Source organism: Corvus brachyrhynchos, unplaced genomic scaffold, assembly GCF_000691975.1.
Source record: "Corvus brachyrhynchos isolate BGI_N302 unplaced genomic scaffold, ASM69197v1 scaffold11, whole genome shotgun sequence".
Taxonomy (NCBI): Eukaryota; Metazoa; Chordata; class Aves; order Passeriformes; family Corvidae; genus Corvus; species Corvus brachyrhynchos.
Genome location: NW_008236965.1, coordinates 4,204,923 through 4,232,142, shown reverse-complemented (window position 1 = coordinate 4,232,142; position 27,220 = coordinate 4,204,923). Strand labels below are relative to the sequence as shown.

The 27,220-nt window shown below is 39.8% G+C and overlaps 1 protein-coding gene across 5 annotated transcripts in view; it reads right to left on the bottom strand.

The window, feature by feature from the left end:
- Positions 1–27,220, bottom strand: part of MAP7D2 (MAP7 domain containing 2) — a 62,514-nt gene that overhangs the window by 27,368 nt on the left and 7,926 nt on the right. For 3 of the 5 annotated variants that reach the window (XM_017728436.1, XM_017728437.1, XM_017728438.1), the window contains exons 2-3: positions 8,780–8,857; positions 5,343–5,506 (exon numbers count right to left, since the gene is read on the bottom strand). In XM_017728436.1, coding sequence (XP_017583925.1) covers positions 5,343–5,506; positions 8,780–8,857 — 242 coding nt within the window. Of the gene's footprint in view, positions 1–5,342; positions 5,507–8,779; positions 8,858–9,039; positions 9,155–14,999; positions 15,067–27,220 lie in introns of those variants that run through there. The other 2 variants (XM_017728434.1, XM_017728435.1) reach the window with 2 other exon arrangements.

The following is a 27,220-nucleotide window of genomic DNA, read 5'->3' as shown; positions in this document are numbered from 1 at the left end:
TAAAGAATCTCTTCTACTACTATGGCTTGCAGTAATTTATTTCTGAACTAATTTTTTCCACCTCATCCAAGCCTGCTACCAGTTATCCATCAATATCAACAGCAAGACACTCTTTTAATCTTTAAGTTCTCTTCTAATTTTATTACAAATCATTTGTGCTATAAAATATTCTCTTACCCTCTATATAAAGAGTGAAAAAGGGAAAGTCTTGCATCCTCTAAAATTCCTATCTCTCCTATTCCTGTTACCTTTTGGCCAGGTGACCCACCCTGCTGTTACAATTTCTGCTGCTATCTCCAGGAAGACGATGTTTCAGTCCTGTTGTAAGCCCACGGTCTATCAGTTAACATCATTCAAAGACCACTGAGAGCAGGCAGCTGCTTCCCTGCCCTCCCCCCCACCCTTCTTCCCCCCTCTGTCTACTCAGTGCCATCAGTGTCCAGGCAGGCATGAAAATGAGAGCTCTGCCTCCTTCCTTCTCCCTACAGAGCAAATGCAGGCAGCATCACACAGCTCAAGTGCAGCCTCTTCTGCAACAGCACAGAAAACCCCCACAGCCCTGAACACCCCACTGGCTTCTTGCAAACACCCTGCAAGTGAAAAGGAGACAATCTTCAACTCTCTGGAATCCAAAGTCACTCCTCTCTGCTTTAGTTTGCTACAGTCTTTCTTTCGCCTCTTACTACTCAGTGATGCAATTTTCACATTTAAAGTCGGCGTGTGCTGCCTTTGCATAACAAGGTTTGTGCTTTTTTACTTTTAGCTTCCCACCTCTAACTTAATTCTGTTTGAGTCCTTTCTCTGTACTTAGTCTTTGCAAACCTCACATATTTCATCACCATTTCTTCTCTGCAGTCTGCTTCTTTCCACCACTTTCTTCTACTATGCATCTTTACCCCAATCTATCTTTCTACCCACACTCTTTACCAAGGAAAAAAAATCACCTTCCCATTTCTTTTTAATTAAAACATACTCTTACACAGAACTTTTTTTCCCCCCCATTTCTAATGAATATTATTATTCATTAATCAAAAAAGATAAGATTAAAGCAGTCAAGTTTCAAATATTTCTGTTTGCTGTCTTGTTTGGGGTTTTTAAAATGATGCCTGGAGTAAGCAATATTCTATGGTTTGCAAACCACAGAATACACTTACACCACCCACTATCAAAGTATTGTTTCAAGAATAAAATGCATGGTGAAATAGATTAAAGAAATTAAATGACTTTTCATAGACATTTGAAAGCCCATGTTACCTACAGTCTGAGGTTGAAATCTTCAGCTATGTTATTTAGAGAGGATCATTCATTTCATTTGCAAAGAGCCTTTCATTAAAGCCCTATAGAACATAATTATCAAAACTCATGAAACCTCTGCAGATATAGGCTAGATAAAGAACAATATGAAGGCTGCTTTTCACAAAGAAAGGATAGATATTATAAAACATTTTAAGTTGGCACAAAACTAAAAAGCCAAAGAAAATAATAAGACATAAGGAAGCTTAGCATAAACAACTCATACATTAATAATTTGTTCCATGACGATAACTAAACCGCAAGACAAAGCTTTCCTTCATCAGCAAACAATGCAGAAAACCCTTCCAGTGTATGTTATAGATGAAGCACCTTCTTGAAAATGTATCAAACTATCCATGTGATCTCATTTGGGAACTCTAACAGCTACAGATAGAGCAAACAATGCCTACTCTCAAGATATAGGGAGTTTTCACACAAAAACCCCTATAATGCACAAGCACTGCATGTAGGTTAAATTAAGAATGAATAAAATCATAAAAGAGAGCCATCTACTGCTAGTATCTAAAATACACATTACTTTCCAAAATCCAGTTATTCATACAAGTTTTCCTCAGCCTGAGCAACAGAATAAACATTTGCACTGTCTGAATTAAAAACAAAGAAAAAATCCCCCTCAAAACTCAGTTGTGAGAAGACAAGTAATTTGACTAAGTAATTTCCTTTTCTCTGTGTAAAATATAACACAGATGTGACAACAAGGAAAAAAACAATGTTTCAAGTATTATGACTTAAAATAATTTGTGCAAATAATTCTAAACTAATCTTATATGTACAACACAAACATCTAAAAGAGCCCAAAACCATCTCTTCCTCTTCACTTTATATATGGCAGTGTATGTAAGTAGCTCACTGTTTCCTGACACTATCAGTTGGCTTCATCTTTGGAGTGGAGTACAGTAAGTCATTAAAGCTGTAACACCTTGACAGCTTTTCCCACTCTGGTGTCTAAGCACATACTTTTTACAAATGTAACAAAACACACATGCATCAAAACAATCTCTTCCCAATAACCTGTGTACAGCTAGACATCTATTTACTAGGTATTTCCAAGTCACATGGGAAGTTCAAGATAGGAAAAGTGAAAAAAATCATTTTAACTGAAAAAGGACTAGCTGTACTTTTGTCCTGTTCCCTGCTACAAGAAACTTTTAAATCTCTTCTGTAGAACAACATGCTGCTTTCCTCAAGACTGAGGACTGCTTTTACTAAAACAAGTGGGCAGCTTTAAAAGTAATACAAAGGGAAAGGCAGTGATACTGAAGACCTCTGCAGATAAGAAAGATGCAGCCAACGTAGACAGAATAATTTCTAAACATTAGTTATTCATTCCCTTCTGAAGAATCAGACACTTCCACTGTGCTCTGCAACAAGCTCCAGCTGCCCCAAAGAACTCTGACAGAATACCTCGACTCCTACCAAGAGAGACTTTAAAACCACCATCTCTTATCTGGCATTGTAGAGGGGGGAAAGTAAGCAAAATAAATCGGATTTTAGCCACCTCCTCAAGAAGTCCTCTGCATGCAAAACAGTCAAGCAGAGGATGCTCTGATATAGGAGCCAACGAGTTCCCACCAGTTTGTTAAGAGCTACTCCTCTCAGACTCTTTCAGGTGCAACAACAATATTTTGTAGAGAGAGATTACTTTCTGCTGTGTTAAAAAACAAGGAGAAATAACTCAGGGAAAATATAAAGGACAACCAGTAAGGCAGAAAGCAAGGAAGAAAATCTCTCTACTTGTCATTTCAGACATCTGATGAGCAAGTAAAATGGGTATTCCAGTCCCCAGCCAGTACAAAACAGTGTTAAAAGGAGAAACACTGAGAAGATGCTGCTGTACACTGGCTCACTGGCTGGGGCACACACACCCCCCACATCCCAGGTGTGGGAAATACATGTTCAAAGCTCTTCCAGTAAAGATGGTTTTAAATGGCCAGAATGACTCACAAGCAGTGAGTAACTTGCAATGCCCAGGGAGCTCCAAGTTCATCACCATCCTTACTCAGACCTGCACTGTTATTATGCACACAGACTTTGAGGGGTTCATCACAAGAGCAAGGGCTGGGGAAGGTGGGGCTAAACTGGCAGATCCTTTAGCAGAATTCAAACAGAATTTGAGAAATGAGGGACAAGAAACTGTGAAGGGAAGCTAGGAGGTGATGATGTCTCCTGTTCCTGCTTTCCTCCTTCTCTGACCCTCCCCTGCTCTATAAATTATTCCCCTGTGCACCCTCTTCTCCTTCAGAGGCTCCTGGACTTTTTCCTCCTAACAGGTTTAATCCACCCCCAAATAAGCAAGCATCCTCTCCTGTCTTCCTGCCCACATAGCCTTCTCTCAGGTTCCTTAGCCTGGGGGAGGAGCAGGGAGGAAAGGAAAGGGAAAGAATCCAGACCCAGGCCTGCTTTAGCTTCCACAAAGGCTTTGGACACTTCAAGCATAAAGGACCAGCCTGGTGATCAGAGCTACAAGTGGTATTCACATTATGACCAAACACTTGGAAGCAGCCTCTCCCTCACCATTACAGAAGTCTCCCCTCACATGTGCAGTGTCTTGGGGACCTGGAACAGGCTTGCTGATGCTTGGGAAAAACATCACAGTGTACTCAGCCTCTTATGCCCATCTCTGGGGAAGTGCAGGAGGCCACTACAGGAGACGGGGTCGGCCCCCACTGAACAGAGGCTTTGGGACTGACCTGTCACAGCCTCTCACATCCAACAACTCTGCTCTCATTTCTCCAGCAAAGACAAACCAAGCAGGCAGGGAAAGCTGGCAGATACTCGCTCTTCTACTCCTCTCTGCCTCTCTGTCCTGCTCTGCTGAAAATTTTGAGGACAGGGTTTTGGAAATCTTTGTATTTGTCCCTTCCCCTTACAACCCTCACAAAGGGAATCAATTTTGCTTAGCTACAAAAGGTTATTACAGCAGGAAATGCTGGGGAAGGAGCACATGACTTCAATGCTGTTACCAGAGGAGAGAGACCTCCCACCCTTTGTTTCTGCTTTTTCCCATTTTTCTTAAAAGAATTTGAAACAAACCACATGACAAAATATTTTAAAATTAATTCTCAGCCATTACATAGAAGCCACAATGAGCATGTTAAAGTTGAACGACAAATGACAGGATATAATCTTCTCTTCAAGTTAAAGTGAAAAATCAAACAAAAAATTCAATGAACAGCTGTATGTTATTCTGAAATCCTGCAGAAGTGTTTTATCTGTTTTGAAAAGTTATTTTGATGAAAGGACAGGGAGCAGAAAATGGGAATTTAAGATTTATTCTATTTTTGTATTTCTAAAGCTTTTTTATCCAGGAATTGGGGAAATATTTTCCTTTGGCTCTTTTTTTTTTTAAAACCACTGCCCCCTTTTCCAAAAATCATTAATTCTTTATCAGTTGTGGGTAGCAGTGCTAGTGTTCTCTACATAATGTCATGCAGAGATATACACACACACCCTGCATTCAGAGAGCTGTACCAGAAATTGGACTCACTAGAGCAAAAAAAGAACCTTAAATGATCTCAGCAGGGAGCATAGAAGAGAAGAAGGGTACGAAGATGCTTAAAAACATGTGATTTTGTTCTGTGCTAGAATTAAAAACAGCCTAGATTCTTCAGTGCTTTAAGTACAAATTTCTGAGTTTCTGTCGCCAAGGAAAAATGGAAGAACACATTTTCACAAACATTATTTCTGTTTCATGGACAGTAAACAGAATAGTAAGAAAAATCTTTCCCTTTTTGGAAACACTCATTTTTAAAGACTTCCTTCCAGAAAGCTGGTGCTTTATATTTGACAATCAGAGTCCCAGATACATTACCAATAGTAGACGACTATTCCAGGAGATCAGACAAAAATAAAACACAATTGTTTTGGAAAGTGTTTTTGATGTACAGTGGTAGACTACTTACAGCTGTGGTGATGTGGTTTGCAGTTCCTGCAGTAATTGCTCCAGTCCTGCCCCACCCCCAATCGTTTAATGCATGTCAATATTCAGCCATGTTTAATGCTGCCATACATCTCCCAGTGGACCTTACCTCCTCCTCTTTGAGCTTTTGTCTCCGTTTTTCTTCAACAGCTGCTCTCTTCTGCTCCTCTCTCTGCCTCTGTTCCTCCAGTCTTCTCCATCGCTCCTCCATTTGCTTTTCATACTGAAGTTTTGCTCTTCTCTCCTTCTCCAGTATCTGCTGTTCCCTAGCAGCTTGTGCAGAGAAAAAGGTGCATTTCACTTCATGCAAATTTGCTTCTGCTTAAAAATTATTTGATAACATGAAACAATAGTCTAAAATACAAGTACACAAGGTTTTAGTCCACTAAGATTAAAAATATAGTGCACAGAAGTGCCGAAACTATTAGTAAATCTAAGTGATTTGCTCAATAAATAAAAAAGGAAGCCCTTGTACACAAGGTGCCAGTTTGTACCCCTTACCTATGTACAAACAGTGTACAGAACAGTTTAACAAATTTTTTTTTATGTTTCAAGTCCCTCTGAAGCTTAAAGCCAAATTATTTTTTCAGACGTACTGCTCCTAGTAAGCTTTGAAGGAAATCAGCTACATATGTTGAAGCAAAAGCCCTTGGGATTTCTTTAAAACTGTGCTTCTTGTTGTGGAGCTGCCTTCAAAATAGACACATGTAAATAATATATGCTAAGTTTCCTATGAAGTTTTGAAAACGCATCTTTCAGCTCATAACTAGCATAACTAAAGCTACATCTTTACCCACTTCTGCCTCTTCACATGAAAAAAGAATTACTTCTGCTATTGAGGGTTTGCCCAGCTGTTTATTCCAACTGGAGCAATAATCTTCATGGGACATTACCCCAATGTTCCAGAAATTCAGACTCCAACAACTGGACTGTTGCTTCAGGTGTACATAGGAGAACAAGAAGTATGGATTGATGTGGCAAATTGAGAGGAAAAATCCATTTTCCATGCAAGTGTATTCCATAAAAAGGCAGGAAAGAGGAGCTCAGTAAGCATGCCTACATACACACAAGCCTGTAGTGTCACATACCAACACACATACAGCCAATATCAAAGAAGGAATAGTGCCAGGCTAAGAACTTGAAAGTCAGGGAAAGCCAGAATTAACACTGTTTATATTAGAGCTAGTCCTTCTTCCTGCTCACTTATTCAGCCTGTGTTTCTTCAGTTCCTGTTTCCTTGTGTGGCACATCGTCACCCTTCTAACTCTCTCACATTATCTTCCCATCCTTCCTAGGCTCTTGCCCAGCCACCCCAAACCCCATCCCAAATTCTCAGATCACCCTTTTCCCCTCAGTTCCTGTCCCCAGGCTCTTTAACCACAGCTGTGACTTCCAGTCGCTCTTAGCTCCACTCCATCCCAACGTCCCCAGGTGAACACCAGAGTCCTTCCAACACCCAGATCCTTTTCCAACATTCCATTTCTTTCCCTTGAATACAGAATCCTTCTACAATACTTGTTCCTCAAGTCCAGTCTGCTTTTCAGAACAACTTCTAGCTTATTCTTGTTAGAAATACAGTTGCTGTTGTCTTCCCCTTTTGCCTTATGAAAATCCACTCATCTTCCCCACTCAGGACAGGGCTGTATGAGGGGAATGTCAGTGATGCAGTGAGCCTGGATTGAATGCATGAAGATTCAGACTTGTCAACAGAAAAAGTTACCTCAGAGACAGTGGATAACAAGTGACCAGGCATTAATTGTTCCAACTGCTAGCCACAACAGGTAGAGCAGGTGAAAAAAAGCATGCTGGAGTTCATAAAAACCAAAAATAAAGTGAGGTGTCCAGAGATTGAGCTATTACCTTCTGAGTAAGTAGGTGAAACCTGGGATTGATTCTGGACAGAGAAGTAAACAATTCTGTCATCATGGACACATGTACCATTCCTGTTGCTTCATTTAGGGATGCAAAACCACTGATTAGTGAGTTTTGTCTTGGGTGAAAATGTTACTTCATATTGCTACATGGTACCTGCTTACTGCTTAAAGACCTGACCTTCTGGGTAACATGCTACTTTTTTTCCGAACATCTAAAAGAAAATGGTCACAGTCAAACTGTGACCAATACCCAAAGTTTCCCATTAGAGTAATAGTCTTAACCCTAAAGAAAAATGTTTCCAGAAGGCATATATGATGTTTGGGAGAAAACTGCAGACACTACCTTCTAAATCCCCTGGGCCAACCACTCCCAAATTCTCCAGGTTTCAGTTTCCTTCTCATCTCCTCTTCTGCCCCAAGTCCTTTCAAATCTAATCATCATATCACTTTCTTGGGAACAAGAAAAGAAGGGATAATCAGGAGGAAAGAAGAAATAGCCTACATTGAGCATACCTGGAAGAGAAGTAAGCCCCAGATAGACAGAAGCTCAGGCAAGATTAAGTACTAAAGAGCAGCAGATTTTCACCAGAACTACAAAAAGGAATCTTGCTGACCAAGTCCATGGTAATAAAAAATGTCAAGTCACTGGTCTCAAGCCCCAGACTTTGTCAAGAAACAATCAACAGTTTGTTTACTTAATGCAAGGAAAACAGTATTTTCCTATGGTTCTTTTAACGGGTGCCCATACTTAGTTGACATTTCTTCAAAATATATGCTTATCTTAAATTTTACAAAAATCATAAAATACTGACAATTCCTTCTGCTAGGTATTGTCAGGTAATCTCTAGGAACATTGCTACTGACCTTTCTTGTCGTTACAACAAGGAAAAGTGAAGTTAACTGTTTAACACTTTTTTTATATCCATAGAGAGAGATATAAGAAGTCCAAACCAATGTTGAACAATTAATTTCATTTATGTACACATAAGTGTATATCTATACATACACACACAAATATATACTTACATGTTTATCTTTTAATTGTATATACACCCACTCCCCTTAAATATATATTTATACTTTTCACATATGTATTTTACAATTCTCTCAACATTTCCCTGGTCCTATTAATAGACTAAAAATAACTGACTGTTTTTAAAAAAATCTGAAATAATTGCTTATGTTATTCAGGAACTGAATAATGTTTTTTATCATTCTCCCGAAAGATTAACCATTTTACAACTTACAGAAAAGTACAGGCTTTAATGCTGTACTTAACAACTCTATCATATATTTCAAGATGGCTAAAACTGAGCAGATTAAAATTGAGGTTGCTTTACCAAATCATCCTACGTATTATTCTGACTATTATTCAAGGCTTATTTGGTATTTTCACAAATCAGGATCATAACAGCAGTATCTTGAACCCAAACTTATATTCAAAAGCTCACAAATCAAAGAAGAAAGTCAACTTGTAAATATAGAATATTAAATATTTGACTGGAAATCCAGAAAGATTATTTTTTATAATTTGAGTTAAAAGAAGTGGTAAAGACTAGGAACAGACTGAATAACAAGATTTAAAATTCTGAACAGAAAAAACACTATGTTAGTTAGTTAAGCCTATTAAAATGTGTATATAAATAATACATACAACCTCCTGCCAACTTACCAAGGTATTTCTCCCTTTCTTCTCTTCTTTCCTTTGCCAGTCTTTGTCTTTCATCAGTTTTCAGAAATCCATCAATAGCTGAAGACAAAGGGAGGGAAAAAAAAGGTCTTAAAAAGCTGTTAGCAAAACTAAAGCAACATTCAAAAGAAATTTAAAAAATCCATCAAAAAGAAATCATAACTATTGCATTTAACAAATCCAATAACAAAACCAATTTTGCTCTTGTATGCAGGTGGGTTAATGAGCTGGGATTTGGGTACCTCTTGAGCACATTCTCCCACCTACTGCTGAACTCCAAGCATGGTTCCTCAGCGTAAATGCCTGACTCCTCAGAGCAAACAAGCATGCTGTTAGTGCTTGTTTCAAAACTTGAAACTTCCTTGGGAAAAACCATAAAGATGCAATTAACATACATTTATCTTTGTTAATAAGCTAATTTTAAATTTTTTTGCTAGAAAGTAAAAGGTGGCTCAGAAAAGCAGTAAGCAGCTATGTGGAGTCCCAGCCTTCATATTTATGGCTGACCACAGCTCCCCAGTTTCCTCACTCACTCAGCATCAGCTCATTTCAACAACCAGCAATTACTGCTGGATGGGACTATGGAAGCAGCAGCCCTCCTCCCCTCTTTCCCAGGCAGGAAATACTTTGTTTCCTCCTGGAGTTGGTATCTGGAAGTAGGATGCTTGTTTGGGAGGAGGTTGCCTAAGGGTTTCGTACCTGGATCTGGACACCCCAGTTCTTTGCACAGCATGAGAAGCTGAAAAGCCCAGTTTAAGGAGGCAGGAAGGCAGAGTGTGACACACCAGGTGCCTTGGAGTCACCTACCTGCATGCCCTGGAACAAGCACCAGATGGACCTTAGGTGGACCTTCTGCAACAGCAGGGGTAAGGCCACCAATGAGTGCCTTGAGGATGGTACCTGCTTAAAACAGCTGACAGGGCCTCCAGTGCCCTTCCTTCCCTCTCTTCTCAGGGTCTCCTGCAGTCTGAGCAGTGCTGCAGTGAAAACAGGCACGGTGTCTCACAGCACAGTTTACATCCTTTGCAATCATTATCTGGGCTCCCTACTGAGTTGCTGAATTCTAATTAAGTTCCCTTCCTTTTGCTCTGAGAACTGTACTTGTTAATTTTATCAGATGAATATGAATGGAAAAATTACATAGACTGTAACCCCAACTAACTTCCTGAAAAGTCACACTTGCAGGTTCCTTTCCAAAGGCAACCTGCCTGTGGGAGCAAGGATTTTGCATAGCAAGTACCTTTCTATAAAATGCACTGTTCTGTAGGAAGGGTGAAAGCCAGTCTCAGTGGTGACTGGTGACAAAGGTGGGGTCTGAGCTGTCCCCCATTACAATAACAGCTTGCTTTTTCCCCAAGCAGCACCTTCAAAGACCATCTCTAATCCTCCTCGGCACACATAGACTGTGACTACCTGAAGGCAGCCAGGCTCCTGGAAAAATGAGATTATAGCTCCCAGCTGGTTAATTACAACTAAATTTGTGGGTCAAATACATATTTTTTTATTACTAAAGACTCATCCTACTTCCATACTAGTTCACTTGTTTGCTCACTTGGTTGACATTTATTTTCAGATTTGACAAGGAAGAAGGAGACAAGAGGTGGCAGGAAAGCAACCACAGCAAAGGGTTATAACTGCTTTGAAGGGGCCTGCAATAAGTAGACAAGAAGGTGAATCCTGTTGTCAGCATAGGTATATTACAGCTCCAGTGGAAAGTTTTTCAGTGGTCTCGAAGTCAAACAAACATGAGACTTACAACTCATGATAGGAGCAGCAGAGAGATGTCAAATTCAGATTGGATCAAGAGCCCAAAGATGGTAGACTAAGCTTGGGAACAAGGGGACTGGAGAAAGGGAAAGAACCAAGCAGAGGCATGATTTAAGGTCTTCTGTGGCAAAGGATGTAACTTAGATGGAGAGGTGGAACCTAAAGTACAGAAACTAGACTGGGGATAAGTAGGAGGGATAAGAGAGTTACAGCAAGAGAATTCATGTCCAAGAACTACGTTCACAAAATCCTGCACTGATTCTCATCACTGTCCTGCTTACAGTAACTATCTCAGAAACCCATCAGCAAAAATACATCCCATTATGCCTATCAATAAAATCTCAGCTAACTCATCTCTACTTTGATTGCTTCATGAACACAACTGGTAGAAGTGGATCTAAAAGCCTTGCTCACAACTGCCATTGTTATCCAAAGCTGATGCACAATTTTTCAGGTTGGCTTTCTCAAGCAATTGAATATCTCAACCCAATTCAGAAAATACTAAAAGATGATCAAGGCTGTAATATAACATACTTAAGAAACGAGAATGTATCCAAATTGAAGCAGTCTTTATATTCTTTATTTTGCCTGCTCTTACATACATTTTTTTTTCCTTTTAGATCACTTTGCTTACTCATTCAGTGCATAAGAGTTGAACCAAGTTCAAAGTTATTAGTGCTTCTTGCTTCATTTCTTTCTGAAACTGAGAAGTAGACAGAGCTATACCCGAAGGCTTTTTAGAGAACAGCACTCCAGACCTGGCTACATCACAGGTGAAACTACAAATACACGGAATTACCGCTCATTAAATATGCAAAAAACCAACATGAACACCCCCCCCAAAACAGTGGAGGAAAAGTACATTCTAATACCTCCAGGCATCAAACACAGGATGGCAAGAGTAGCACTAAAATAGCACTGCCACCCTCAATACTGGCATTTCTTAACTCAAGTACTTGACTTTGCAAATCAGCATGCCTGACAAAAATCAGAAACTTGCCTGCCTTCAGAAACTAAATACAGTTTTGAAGGACAGAATAACTGATCCCTGGGTGATAGCTTGTACCTTAAGATGATTTTCAAAGGCCAAAACTACTGTACTTTATGCATCTTCATATAACATTCATAAGACATTATAAATGCAGTGGGCACAGCAGTTACCTGTGGCAAGAAATTTCATTAATGAATTCAAATTCCATTTGTCAAAGGAGACTGCAAGCAGCAAGCTGGCGCAGGTAACTATCCCGGGAATAGGGTAAGCGCATTCGTGTCCCATAACAAGGAACTGCCAGCAGAGGGCAGGAGAAGGTCTGAATGAACAACAAAACCCCACGGCAAAATCGCTCTCACTGAGCTAAGTGACCTCAGGTTAAGTCTGTATACGCAGCTTTATCCTGAGCTTTCCTCATATTTACAGCTAAGCCTCTGATCCCCCACTTAAAGAGGCACGTAACAGCTAACAACATGTTTAGAGTCAGGACATAGATGCAGGCTGGTTGTTCTTCTGCCAACCAGAGTAATGAATACAAGGGGATAATGGCAGAAAATTCTCTAATAAACCTTTATTCCCAGACTTGCAGAGGAATAAGGAAACTGCAATAATAACATCAAAGATTTTACTCTTAGGAAATGCACACGCACAAACTGCTGCTACTTCTTATTCTACCTCTTGGACCTCCCCAAAAGTCTCCTTTGCACAGTCTCCACTCTCAAAGGTATGCACTTAGGCACTGGGCCAATTCCTTGAGATTGTGCCTCATTTTTTTGATTGAGGAGGGCCAGCTGTTCATCTGGGACTTTGTTACAATGAGCATTTCTAAAGAAAAAGACCGTAATGTAAAACGAGTTCAAATGTCAGCAGCAGACCTGCAGCAATAATATAACAGCTAATGCTGCAGGATTCCTTCAATACTTTCATGTTATTTGAAATTAAATATTCACAGAAGTAAAACCCAACATTTTAATCACTGCTTCGACACTTTTTTATGGGCAAGGTAAACCTATTCAGACTGATGAAACAGTGCCAGAATGTGTCCACACACTGCACTGCTCCACATACTGCTTGGAGCATACTCTTGGTGGTTGCTCAAGACAGAGGAAGGCTGTCCTCTGCTGATGAGACACAAGGCAAGCTCTGTCTTTTGAAATCCATATCCTGTTTTTGGTGAGAAGACAAGTACTCGAGCAGGACAATCAGGTTATTGGAAGCTGAGACTACATTTCAAAAGGATCAACAGGCTGCTTGGGCATCTTCTCTCCTGAAATTCACACCTGAGTAATTGTCAACAGGTAAGGTCTCTATTAATTTTTTTTTTCTACTTTGTTGTTGAACCCCCACCCCTTCTGTCCTCTCTAATACCCCATGGTATTTGGTTTCACAATATATTTATACACAGCAGATGTTGAAGCCCTTGTCGGGCATCCTGACACAAGAAGAGTAAGCTGGGCATCTGAGACCAGTTCTACGTAACAGTGTTCCACACAGAGACCTCTGGCCCTCCTGCATGACCACATTCAACACATTTAGAGTTTTGTCCATTCTACCTGACATTGTCCAACACTTTTGGAGCTGTGCCACGGTGTGTGTCACCTACGCTGATGTTGCTGCATTCCCAGTTTGGATGCAGTTCTGCCCATGGGTGGCCTTGCGTGGGACCAGATGATCCTGAGACACCACTGCACTTATACCCACTGTTTGCTGGCAAACTCTGTTGTTTCAAAAAATGTAACCTTCATCTACAAAAACAAGGTTTTGCTCCCTAAAAACCTGCTTTCTCTCCCTTGGGACTGTTCTTTGAGACGATAATGAACAGCTGTTTTCCACCTGTCACTGTTTCCCTCTGGGTATTTCTGAATGAAGAAATGTTCAAGTTTTCAGCTACTAACTATACTTTGAGGGGGAAAAAAGGTTACATGTGACTGTACCTGGATGACACTTTCTAAATTTTAAGAAGCACTTTTCTAAATTTTAATTATTATATAGCTGAGAGGCTTTCAGGTAGAGGCAACATCTGAACACCACAAGGCTTTTGCAGGTAGGTTCAGTAAGATTTGGTGGATTATTGTCCTTTTTGATAATGGTCTTTTTCTACATTTTCTTTAATTAAAAAAGCTCTTTATTCTATTGCATTCAAAAATCTTAATACAAAGAATCAGAATTTTCCCACTTTCAGCTACTTAATTCGCCAGGCTGGATTTCAAATATAACCAGAAAAGAAAAAGGAGTATTTTCCATTATGCCTAATTAAAATACCAGGATATTTATTTGTTGTTATAAAGATGTTAAGTGGATGAAGTCATTAAAGGCAAACAGTTGCCAAAGAGTGACATTTCAGAACCCCAGGCTAATTGTCTGAGAGATGGCCTGGCAGATAGAACAGAGAAGCTGTCAGGGACTGCACGCTCTGGTTAAACAACTAGGACACCTGCCTTACGCTCCTGGTCCCCATCCTGGATTTTCAAATTATCCATTTGAATCAAGAACTTTAGCTGTAAAACATACTTACACAAAGAATGCAGTAGCTAAATATATACTACTTGTACATTTATTTAAGTTTAGGGTGAAATTGCTCCAAAATGCTGGCCAAATAACTGTGGAATTATACAGAGAGTATATATAGGTCATTTTATCAACACATATATTAATAGAAAAATCTTAATTACTGCACGGGGAGGAAAAAATTGCTAAAATATAAATGGCAGATCTTCTCAGTTTTGCATGAGCCCACAGACACCTAATCAACCACATGGGGTTGTGTACAAATGTGTGTGCAGCCCTAACAGTGCCCCAAGGAGACTCCAGTATCAAACAGACACAGCAGATGCACCTCAGTAGCACTCAGAGAATGGTAAGATACATTAGCAGAACGTTTTTACTTATGAAAACACTAGATAATTAATCTAGTGTTATTATTTAGTTAGTTTACTGAACAGGTCCCTGCTAGACAGCCTCCCACATAGCCCATACCAAGCAGTAGCACTGTGTCCAATGTGTTCTACACTGATGTTTTATTCATGTGCTTCTGTAACCTCTCAGGCAGAAAGGAGTCCAGAGGCTTAACCAGTGTTTGGCAGTGTCTTTCTCACAGATTTAACACACATGAACGTTTACAGCTGTATTTTTCAAGCACCACTAGACCCCAGACCCATTTGGCATCTGTAGGTAAGATCTTCCCTTCTATAGCCTGTCCAGCAACTTTCTGAAAGGAAACACTGGGCATTCTGGAAAGGATAAAAAAAAAAACCAAAACAAAACACAACTACTGTTTCTAAGTCACAACTAACATTTTGAAACTTCTAGGGTTTGCCAAGGTGGCACTAGCTGGAAATTTTATACTAAAGCAATAAGCAAACCCATCAACCCCAAAACTTTAAACATTTCAAATATACAATTTTTTTCCATGACTGAAATACTTTTCTTCTTTTTCTCACTCACTGCATATCTCCTGAATCAGCAATAGTTCCAACTTGTATATACAATTTTGCATTGATAAACTTGCACAGACTAGTTTCACTGACTTCAGCAGAATGACTCTGTTAAAACAGAAAATATGGAAATATCTTGTTAAAATCAGGAAGCCCGTGTTTATCCCCCCCCAGTCTGAAAAAAACAAAAAAGGTCTTATCACTTATGTACTATCATATTGAATGGAAAATTTATTTTTTGGAAGAAGAGTAGCTAAAAATACTGTAGACACTGCTTGTCTGGTTCACTTTACTTTGAGTTTTGCAAGAAAAAGCCTCAGTGTAAGACAATAAGCCTCAAGTCACAGTTATTTTCCCAAATTATCTAAAGGAAACTTTTTAGGATCAGATAACTTTGTTCTTCCATCACAGAAAATTCTGAACAGCCTCCTTTTTAGGAACATACACATCAAAATTAAAGAAATTCAATTTATTGGTAACAATTTTTGTTACCAAAATGAACAAGAAAGAAGTTTTGGATCTATTGATGTAGTCAGCAGCACTGTGTCCAATGTGTGTTCTACACTGATGTTTTATTAATGTCCTTCTGTAATCTCTCAGGCAGAAAGGAGTCCAGAGGCTTAACCAGTGCTTGACAGTGTCTTTCTCACAGATTTAACACACATGAACATTTATAGCTGTATTTATGTGTATAGTGTAGTCTAGCACAATTCAATTCCTAACTAAAAGTGTTTCTGGACTGACAATACATATCTATGTATCAGCATCTGCTGATGTTATAAATTGATTATTAGATAACCAGAACTTAGTGAAAAAACTAGCATCTCGATGAGAAATTCAGATCTTTTTAGCATGAGAAGACCAGATGGGAAACGTAAGTATCCATTTCTCCCACCTCCAGCTAGCTTGTAATTCCCAAATGCACATTAAACCCCACTTCCTGTTCAAGTTAATTGGCTTTGCTAGTGTATGGCACTGAATAGTGATCTTGTGCTTTGGTGGCTTTACAAATGTCACTGCTGTGTTGCACTCTCCAGTGATAGCTGAAGTGCATAAAGACAGCAAAAGCGAAGGGAGCACTGAGCTGCTTTCCCATATCAGGTAGGAAGAGCTTCAGTGGAAGCCTTGCACAGCCCTCAGGCAGGCGAGGAGCTGACCACAGCTGAGGTGCACCACAGTTCATTCTCCTGCAGGTTGTTTCCCTGCTGACCCCTTGATCAAACCTTCACAGCAGCACCTCATGCTGCAAATTTAAAACCAAAGGTGCAGGAGCCAGTACTTGCAAATACTATCTGTAGAAAACAGAGCTTCCCCAACGTGAGCACCCAGGTAACTTGGAGCACACGAGGCTGAGCTCCCATCTTCATGCTCCTTCATGCTCAGGCTCTTTGGTGTGTGACCCCAGTCACCTTCCTCTCTGCAGTGGGTGGCTGTCCTGCCTCCTGTCGCAGGCCAGACACCCCCACAGCCCCCACACCAGCACCCAGCACTAAAATTTTGCTACATGGCGAAGAGGGAAGTTGGAATGATTTTCTCACTGTGGCAGCTACCTGGAGCATGTGAAGCTGCCCAGCTCAAGGCACTAAAGGGCACTGCTGAAGGCCATTATTGTGTTACCAGAGCTCCTTTTTACAGCACCAGTCCATGGCAGCTGCAAATCTCTAATTCCAGCTGACTCAAGGGTCACAGGACAGCATTTTGGAGGAAGCCCCGGCAGCCTCTGTACACCCTGCCTTCCACTGTGGCCTTTTTGCAGGCCATGGATCTCTACAGCAAAGTAACTGCCTGCAGATGGGCCAGCCAATAAAGATTAAAAAAAAAAAGTCCTATAATCAAACTCCTAATTAACCTCTATGTCTAGGTATGCAAACGAAAGCATGACAAAACTACAGCTTGCTTCTAAACCAACTTCAGCCAGAAAGTTTTCTTTTGGAGCCTGAAATAAAAATAACAAGGGTATGTCAGTATGGTCTCATAAACTATCATTAAAAAAAATTAAGACTAGTCACAGAAGAAACCATAAAACAAAACAAATCTCCAAATAAAGGGCTCACACTTGGAAGACAGAGGTTTGGTGAATGAGCATTTCAGAGGCGACAATTTGTACAGCACAGCATAAACCTTAAACTTATCACTGCATGTGTATGTACAGGGGTAGTTCTGCAGATTCCTTTTACTAGCTTTGTTTTCATTGCAAGTCTAATTTAATAGAAACTGCAAAAGAGATACTGGTGCTTTGGGATTTATTCTGAGTTGCAGCAAAGGTACAGTTAGAGAACCAAGAAAACACACTCGTCTCCTAACAATGCTTATGGAGGCATGAGGTATTGTCAGCATATTCTTTATTACCACAGCAGGTCTAAATTTTTTTTCTCTAGATACTAAAATTAAGTTTTTAACATTACTGTCATCTACCACTATACTCTCTCCTCCATGACTGAAGATTTGGAGAAAGTTTCAGGATGTTTCTGTTCTGTTTTTTGTGGTGAGCAAAGTGAATATAAAGCATTTAACAAAAGAAGAATCCATCTGCAATTTTCCATTTATATATATCTCTCTATAAAAAAAAGTGCTGATGACTTACTAACATGACATGCAGCTATCAAGAACTAACGTAAATAACCTCCACTTTGGTCTACCCACACCTTGTACATTGCTGAAACAGTGTATTATTCCAAATAGAAGCAGCTACCAGCATCAGAGGTAGAAAACACATTTTCCCTATGATGTGGCAAAAGCTTCCAAAATAAAAAGAAGCAAAGCTGATTAATCCACAGCACACATGATCAAGTGAAATTCATCCTCTGTGGACTTGGCTATGCTTAGGAGCAACAGTTAAAATATTGCTTTTGCTGCGCTTCACACTAATTATATTTCCCAGTTATTTACTTCAGGGAGAACACCCATTGACTATCAAAATCAAAACAATTTATTCTGGGAACATGCACAGTAAGTCTTCACAGGGAAGAAAAGCTCTAACAATTCAGTGTGTGTCTTTAACATTTTTTCTTGCTCTTTAGTAGATGTACTACACCGATAGCTCATATTTATAAAGTTATGCAAGTACATACAGTTTTAACTACGTTTATGGTCAATTCATCAAAGCATATCCCCCACAGCTCCTGCTTTTGCATCCCCCAGTCTTGGCCCTTACAGATAATTCTTAATAAAGCATATAATTTAATGGTGGTATCCAAATACACTTTTAAATCCAGAACATGAACTTTTCACTCTGGCGTTTATGCAGTCAATCTCATCTGAGATCTCATCATTCTAGGTCTTCCATCAAGAGCCTAACGTGTCCTTGTTGGGACTTCTGCTTACTTTTCTACCTGTCCTTTAGCTGTCAGCTTCTGACTCTCAAGGAATTCCAAGCACAAAACTTTCAGTGCATGCAAGTCCACCTACAAGACACTGCTGAGACCTGACCCTGTGCTGGCAACCTCACTGCCCCAGACAGAGAACAAAAATATTACATTTACATACATCCTTTTGTACATAATGTATGCATCTCTGTATGATAATTTATTATGACTGTTCTTGGTCAAACTATTTAATATTGGCCACTGTGCACAGAAAGTGTTAATTGTCTCTGTTAGAAACCAATCAAGCCCCCTGAAGGGCAAGGCTCCAAAAGCAAGGACCTCATTCAACCCTGGAACTGTATTAAAGAGTCTGAATTACTTAGAGCTTCTAGAAGTCTAGGAAATACCCCAAAGTGGAGACTGCCTTAACACTGACCCAGGCACCCTCATTTATGCATGGGGCTGGTGCAGTCTCTTGAAGGAGTCCAGGTCAGTGAGGGAACAGTGAGAACTGAGACATGCTGGGGTCCCACCACCCGTGCCTAAATCCTGCTCCATTCTGACAATGTTTGGATTTCGTGGAAACAGAAGACCTTGGATCTATTAGGGTAGCACTTGGAAGATTATTTTTCAAGGGCAGGAGACAGCATGGAGATGGACTGATGCACAAAATAAGGCTGAATATTTCTGCATCCCTTGAAAGAGTTACGTGAACCGATGTTCTTAAGTGAAATTTATTTGGAGATTCAATACCTCAATAAATGCAAAAAAGATTAAGTCTGCCTTTTTATCACTGCAAAAGATAAATCTTTGTTTAATCTGTAATTTCTCAGAGGGTTATTCACTGAGTTCCAGCTAGAAATTGTATGAGTTATTTATGCAAACTCAGAACACAAATCACATTATTCATGGAGCTCTTAACCTACAGAATAATAAAGATACTTTACCAAACCCAAACTTTTCTACACAAGAGAGATGAGTGGATTATGCATCCACCGACTTTTCAAGTCTCAAAAAGAAGGTTGGGTTTTTTTCTGGGTAAGAATTTGGAGCATTTACAAATATTTACAAAAATCTATAAAATTAAAGGATAAATCAGAATACAAAGTGACTAAGCTGTATGCAAAGTACTTAAATGATATGCTATGATGAAAACATACACTGAATCCAGGATTGACAGCGCACTTAGGCCAACACAAAGAGGCCAATTAAAACATAGAGGGTCACTAAGCTTTGCAGTAAGGAGCTCTTAGCACAGAGATCAGATCCTGTATTCAGTATTTTCTGCCAAAGTTCATCTAAACTTTCACGGTGATGTGTGGCAAAACTACACAGGATGAAGGGAAACTCCAGTTTGCACTGGTGTCTCCTATCCTCTTTTGTGACCTTCGTGGCCCACAGAGAAACAAGTCAAGAGATAGAGTTAATATTACAGTCAACAACGTGCAGTTTTCACTGCTGTGACAGGTCTGCCTCTGCCCTCGCTCAAGGGAAGTCCTGTGCAGGAGGAGCCACTGCAGGCACCACGGGAGAACTATGGAGACTCAGCTGGTATTCCCATGGCACGAGCATTTTAGAGCCCTTAGGCACAAACAGGCCCTTGCACATACACATGCACTCTATAGGCACAGTGGTTTCTTTTCACTGTTACCTGAATTTATTTCAGAGACCAGAGGCACTGGCCCAGCACACTGTTTTTTAAGAAAATACAGGTACTTATAGAATGATATTTCTTGGAGTATTTCTGTTGATCCTTCAGCCATCTGGAGAAGACTGACTTGATTCAGAACAAAGTCCAAAGCTGGCATATAAATGCTAGAGTCAGTAATTCAACATCAGTGTCCAGATGCTTTCTGGGCACAAAAACAAGCAGAAAGTGATTTTAAATGTTTTAAGGAAAAAAAAAAAGTGGCTTATATTTGTCCAAAATGACAGACATCTATTATGAGGGTCTTAAGATGCTAATGGGTCTTCCACCACAGTATGAGAAAAGGCAAAATTATTTTATTACTTTATTCCTTCTGCCTCTGTATACTCTTTCACACAATTTTCTAGCACTTTGCAAAGCAACTTTCCTTTCTCATTCATATGTAAGGACAGAGCTAGAAATCTGGCCTACAGAATCTTATTTTTCTGATAATCTAAATTCTTCAAACAAATGTCTTCAAAAAAAACCCTCTACAGGGCACTGAAAAGTCTCATTTCTTAAAGGGCTGTAACTTGACACCAAATTCTCTGATGAAATGTTCCCAGAAGTCAGGGTCATTCATAAACAATTCCCTCCTGAAAGTGTTAAATTTTAGGCCATGTAATACAGGGGTGAGCTTTTAATGTGTCCCGTGGCATCACCTGGTTTCATCATCTTTGCAGGAACAAAGCACCCTTTAGACTATCATTTATGACAAAGTTGGTTGAAGGTGATTGATGGCTTCAACAGTTAATTATTGGTGAGAAGAAAGGATGGACAGACAAATAGGTGTGATCCTCTACATTTAATTTCTTTTTGAAGAAATACAGACAACTGAGTTCTTGAAATTGTAGCAAGATACTTAAAACCTGCAGCAAAATCCTTATTCATTTGCATGCCTCAAGAAATACAGCATATTAAGTATATGGTGCCCTACATCAATAAAGGCTTTCTATCTTCAAGGCCCCAGCTACTCACAGCATGATGGCCTTGGGTAAAAAGGAAACCCACAAGAACTCAAGAAAAGCTATCAAAAGTCATGGAAGTTTCTAAAAACAACAAATACAGAAATCTGCATATTATGTTTTTTAATAACCTCCGAGAAAATAGTTCCGAGAAAGATTTCTATCTTCTGCACATTTTCTGAATAATTCACCTAGAATAAAGGTAACCAAAAAAAATGACAGTATATAGATTAGTCAAAAAACAGATTTAAACGCGCACGTTAAATATTTCAGGAAAAATACATATGAGGTTATGCTATACTGATATTCAGAGCATTTATTTAACTGCCTGACATTTAAACTGACAGGCTTAAAGAAAGGCAGAGACAACATATGAGAACTGCCAAAGCAGCTTAATGCAGTGTCACAATGTTAAACTGCCAAGATAAACTGACCAACAGTGATGGCAGAATAATTTTCAGTGGTAATGTCTTTTAGGTTATTTATAAAAAGCAGTCTAGAAACTGAGAGCTTGCAGTTTATCAAAACATCACTGTTTAGCTAAAAAAGTGGAGGCTGACAGATGAGTTTGAAAAAAAGTATTTGCATGAAACATACCAAGCTCTAAAAGGAAACAAAGATAATTATTTGCACAAGTGAATAGCAGCATAAAAGTATTAAGGTTGATGATGGCTGAATTGCCACTCAGCTTTCTCCTGTGTGAGATGCCACACTGAATCCACCAAATCTAATCACGCAGCCTGACTCTTTTTTGGCACACAGATTTCTAATGCTATGACATAGTCTAGTAACACGTGGTGTGGATGAGTTCGTGGGGATAAAAAAAGCTCTTCAATAAACGCGTGATGAACGCGAGGAATTGAAGGTTGCATGCTCTTGGCAGGCAATACTTTGTTCTAATTCATTTTGAAAACACTTGAATGATGATTTCGCAATTAAATTATTTACTTGTAATACAACGTAATTATACATTCTGGAAGATAGAGGACAGTTGGCTTAATTCCTTCTAATGTGTGTTTAGACTTCGCAAGTCTACAATTAGCCTGTACATGGGTTAGCTGGTATTTTCTATTTAAAATTTACTTTTTAATTTTCTCTTATTCTTTGTTCTTCCTTCTCCCTCTTTTCTGATGTGTTGCAGTTGTGGTTTTAATAAAGCAATTATTGGCAGAAAATTTAACCTGACTGATTGTGCAAATAAAACAAATATAGATTTATTTGGCACCAAAATCTAGGAATTTACAGTCAAATGCTTAAAACTTTGCACCAAAAAATAGCAAAATAATCCTGGTTTAATTCTTGCAACAACCTGTCTCATCACCTTTTCCTGCCCCCATGTCAACTTTAAATCCCAAACTATGTTCTTTCCTGATTATTTTTCTTTTCATGTCACAAAACCAATAAGAAAATTCTAGTTTTACATACAGTACTTCAGCTCTTGACATTTGCACCATTATATCTTGCTGTGCAGTAATTCAGCGTCTGAGTATCTACTTACAGTTTACTCCTTATCTTTGCCCTTAACATCTCACTGTGGTTTCCAGTGAGACCATTCACCTCTCGGGCTGCCAGAGCTGACATTACAGCTACAGAGTAGAGACACATAAAAAACTTTCCTCGTACTATACATCCTCAATTATTTAAAACAATTCCTAGTCTGGATCCTACAAAACTAAAGAAGCTTTTATTTTAAAAATATCTTCTCAGCTATACCTCGGGGATAAACTGGTGCAAGTGTGCAACACAATTATGGAAATACCATACAATTATCAATGGACTAACTTTTTCTATCTTCCAGGAATCTACCAAGCTTATTCAAGTTAGACTGTCTTTTCAACACTTTTTTTTTGCTGTTTGCAATATAGTTATTTAGGATTTACCACATATAAACATGTCCTATTGCTATGTTCTATCTCAAAAATAAATGGACTGTAGCAGTTAAGTTTCATATGAGTGACCGAAATAATTTTCCATGAATTATGCAATCTAAACTAAATTACAAGTGATAAATAGTTGCTAAAGGTATCAAAAACTACTTGGAAACCCCTTAATTACAAATTTGTATGTTTACAAACTGCACAGACACTGGGCAACAGAAGGGGTTAATCCAAAGGAATTTGCAAGCAAAACAAAAACCGGAACACACCAAGATCTCAGGAGTCCCCACAGACACCAAGGTCCAAGCACCCTGACCACACACACACTAACAGATCTACCAGACAGCACAAGAGTTTTGGGTAAACGCTGCAATTACCTTGCACCCGTCTGCCCTCCACATTAACTCTTTTATTAAGAGGGGTTTTACCCAGGAGACCACTCCCTTGAAGACACCTCTGGCATGGAGAAGGGGCCAATGCCATATGGTCGGATCCAAACTGAGGTTGCAGATTGGCTGTGCCTCTGGACTAAGCTGCTGGTAGCCCCATCTCCAGCTCAACTCCTGCTCACCCCAGCTGGATCCCTGGATTCAGCTGACCACCCTACTGGCACGGGACTGCTATGTCCACTCTGCAGTGCTGGGGGAGAGAGCACAAAAACTGTGCTGCACTATTGCTGATGCACAAAACTCTGAATTATTCCTTTGTTTCACATGAGAGAACCATTAAAAGGCTCAACTCCACATCTCTGTTACTCACAGCCCAGGACCTCCTTCACTGTACATGGAGAGTACAGGCTGCACACCATCACTGAACAATCCTGTAAAAGCACAGGACCAAAAAATACTGACCTTCTCCCAGGCTATTTTTTTAATTTTTCATCCCTTTTACTGTAACAGAAACCTGCATGCTCTTTTCCACTCCTGGATTCCAGGAATCACTAAATTAAAGTGTTTAAAACTGGTATTACTACATTCTTCTATTTCTATTTTAATAAACAACACATGCCCATCACCCACGCCTATGATCATGCTGGGTCAAATATTTTATACATAAAAGATGCTCATAAATAAACAATTTTAACACACAGAAACAGCTGCTGGTGCACAAGTAACCAGAAGCCAGCAAACCATCTATTTGCTCACTGCACAGGGGCCACCTGCTGCTAACAGAAGAGAAGGAAAAGTTATTTCTGCTCCATAATGCACATCCCAAGAAACCAGCAGCCACTCCTGCTTAATGAGTGAGAAGTGATCAGATAAAAACAATTTCAGGGAAAAGAAAACATTAAACCTACACAGCTATGTTTAGGGTTTCTCCACCTCACTTTGTATTAACCTCTCACGTTCTTCCTAAGTTATTGGTCATATTGCTTATCAACATTTCCCCAAGCTAAAGGTTGGAATGTCAATGAGAATCATCAGGTTTTGAGTGATGAAATAGAAGTATTTTTATTTTGCTACCTTAAAAAACAAGACTTAGGATGAAGAGTCTTTTGAACACACGTTTGCTGAAGGGCAGATTCCTACCCTATGTAATCCATCATGGCAGTTCAGCTAAAAGATCAGGGCTACTTGCCTAATAAAATCTGCAACTCTAAAAGTCCAAGGTGATAGGTCTATCAAAAGCCAGTTAAAGATCCACATATTAATGAAAACAAAATAGGACAACCCAATACAAACACGCACAGTAAGTTCTGAAATTGATAAAGGAAGAGCCAGAAGGAAATCTGAAAGGTTTCAGTTTGAAAATAGGAAGCAGTCAAGGTGAAAATGAAATCAGCCTGCTTTGCAAACAACTCTCATTATTAATATCATAAAGATCTAACCATACGGGAGTCAATATCCTGCACAGTGCAGCTGAGAAAAACAACAGCAGGGAAATAATATAATTCTTCTTTTCAACTGTAATACCACAGCCAGCACTAAGAGTTGTTTTCAGAAAACACTCTGCAGGGTTTGTTTTGAATAAAAAGTAAAGTACAGCCTCTCCTGAGTCTTGTCTATAACTGCCACTGCCGCAGACAAGCCACAATGATTTCCTTCTCTGTGCTGAAAAGGAGCTCTTAAGGATGTTTCTGACAATCACTTAAACAAATAACATGATAACCTCAAAGACAACACTCCTAAACACTATTTGAAGAGATCATATATGTTTCCCTCCTCTCATGAATATAAAAAGTGTATGAATAGAGGTGATCCAGTTGCACTCAAAATTACTTTGGACAAAGACATCTCCAGCTAGTGATGCTGGCAACTGAGCTTCCTTCCTCTCACTGGAAGTGGATGCAGGTTTTTTCTAAACACTTTCCATACTTCGTAAAAAATTAATAGGTCGATTGTTGTGATTTATACAAAGCTAACTTCTACAGAAGAATCAGTGAGTAGCACTCTGTAAATACTGTCTTTCTAGACAAAAATATATATACCTCATATAGTGAGCACATCATTAATGCAAGATTACTTTTCTTGATGGCAGTCAACACTTTCTGTCGGAAGTGTTGACTGTTATACGAAGAGCCAAAGACTGGATTAGCTCTTACATTTATTTGTCTTGGCCATTTTAGATTGATTCACAGCATCAAGAGTAAACAGCAAGATTTTAAAAAAGATTTGTGTGTGACTAGATAGATAAGATTCCTCCCACATACATATATATGGTCAAAGGGGGAGGACAGAAATTGAAAAACAAAAACCATGAAAACTGGAAGAGTTTTCTATAAGCAGAGTGATAAACAGTGCTGTGTGAACATCTGTCTTTTCAAACACCTCTTGTGCTTGTTTATTCATTGGAGATCTCATGGCAGGCTTATCTAACCTTGAAAATTGGTGAGCATCCTGGCTTGGAAACAGTGTTACAGGCAGGAAGGTTCTCTCAAATACCAGTGGAAAAACCACTACCACAACCTCCTTGTGCAAGGCAGACTGGGAATTGCCCAAATGAGCAGCACTGAGCATGTTAGAGCCATGTTAAGAATTTTGATGTGTAAAGAACAATACACACATTAAGTTTCAGTGGTGGTGAGTGTTACCCTGTGCTTACTTTTAGACTTTATTTAGCAAAGAAAAAAAGTTGTATTTATATACACCTGAGCAATACAAGTACATATACAATGCTTCTGAGAAGACACTTCAGTGTTACTAGGATCATTACCTGTTTCCACTTTTATGGAGTTTGGTTGCAGAGAGTACCAGAATGCTGAGTTCTGCAGTTTCTCCTCTTTCTAAGCAGTTTTCTTGTCTTATGATTAAAAACAGAACAAGAAAAAAAGATGTCCTCTCCCTACCTTCACCATTTTTCTTTGAAATAATTCAAGTTATGCCAAAACCAGCTCCCTGCCTTCAGGTCCTGCCTATGCATATATTGCCCCTTCTCTGGCATGCCCCATACCTCCCCACTTCTCAGCACGAGCTCTTGCCTCCCTTCAAAACCTTACCCCCTCCAACAGAATGCCATCTGCCACATCCAGCACACTGGTTCCTGCAGCCCTGCGGCTTTCAGCACACCTGTCCTGCACCCCACCATCACAGGCATCTCCCCTGATTGGCAAACTGCCCCAGGAAGCTCCTGAGGGATTGCCGGGACTGATCTGACATCCTTGGCAGGGCAAGTGCCACCAGCACTCCACTGTCAGAGGTGGCTGGCACGCTCCAGCACACTGGCTGCAAGCAAACCCGCACACCCCACATGTGCTCGCTGTTTTGGGAAGCTTGAGAAGCCCGCAGCCAGAAAACAGACATATTTTTCAGGACCATGAAGTCTCTCCCTGGCATTAATCCACTGCATTCACAAGGGAAGGTAGTTTGGACACTTCCATGGGCTTTGCCACAAACCCTGCCAGCCATGAGGCTGTTGCTCCTGACCCAGAGCAGCTCCAGGCCTCACAGAGAAACCATACATGGACTTTCCTTACAAAAATCATACATCAGCTCTTACTCCGAAACTTCAGTTTTGATACTGCAAATACGTCATCTGCTTGTTGCTTTCTAGAGGTTGTGCTTTGAAGGTGAGGCAGGGTTGTAGGCTCATACAACCACAGCACTGCCCAGGATGGAAAGGACCTCAAAAGATTATCTGGTCCAACCTTCCACGGGAGAGGGAGCCCAGATGAGATTATCTAACATCCTGTCCAACCCCATCTTGAAAACATGCAGCGATAGGGCCTCCACTATGTCCCTTGGGAGGTTGTTACAGTAATTATTGTTGTCACTGTAAAAAAAAAATTATTTCTTTTGTTGAGGTAAAGCCTCTGCTGGTACCATTCCTTTTTGCTTTCTCCATGTGGCTACTTGGAGGACAGAATTTGCATCCTCTTTGTAGCCATCCTTTAAGCACTGGAATATGGTGATGAGGTCCTCCTGAGCCTCCTCTTCTCCCGGGTCAATGCGTGGTCTCCA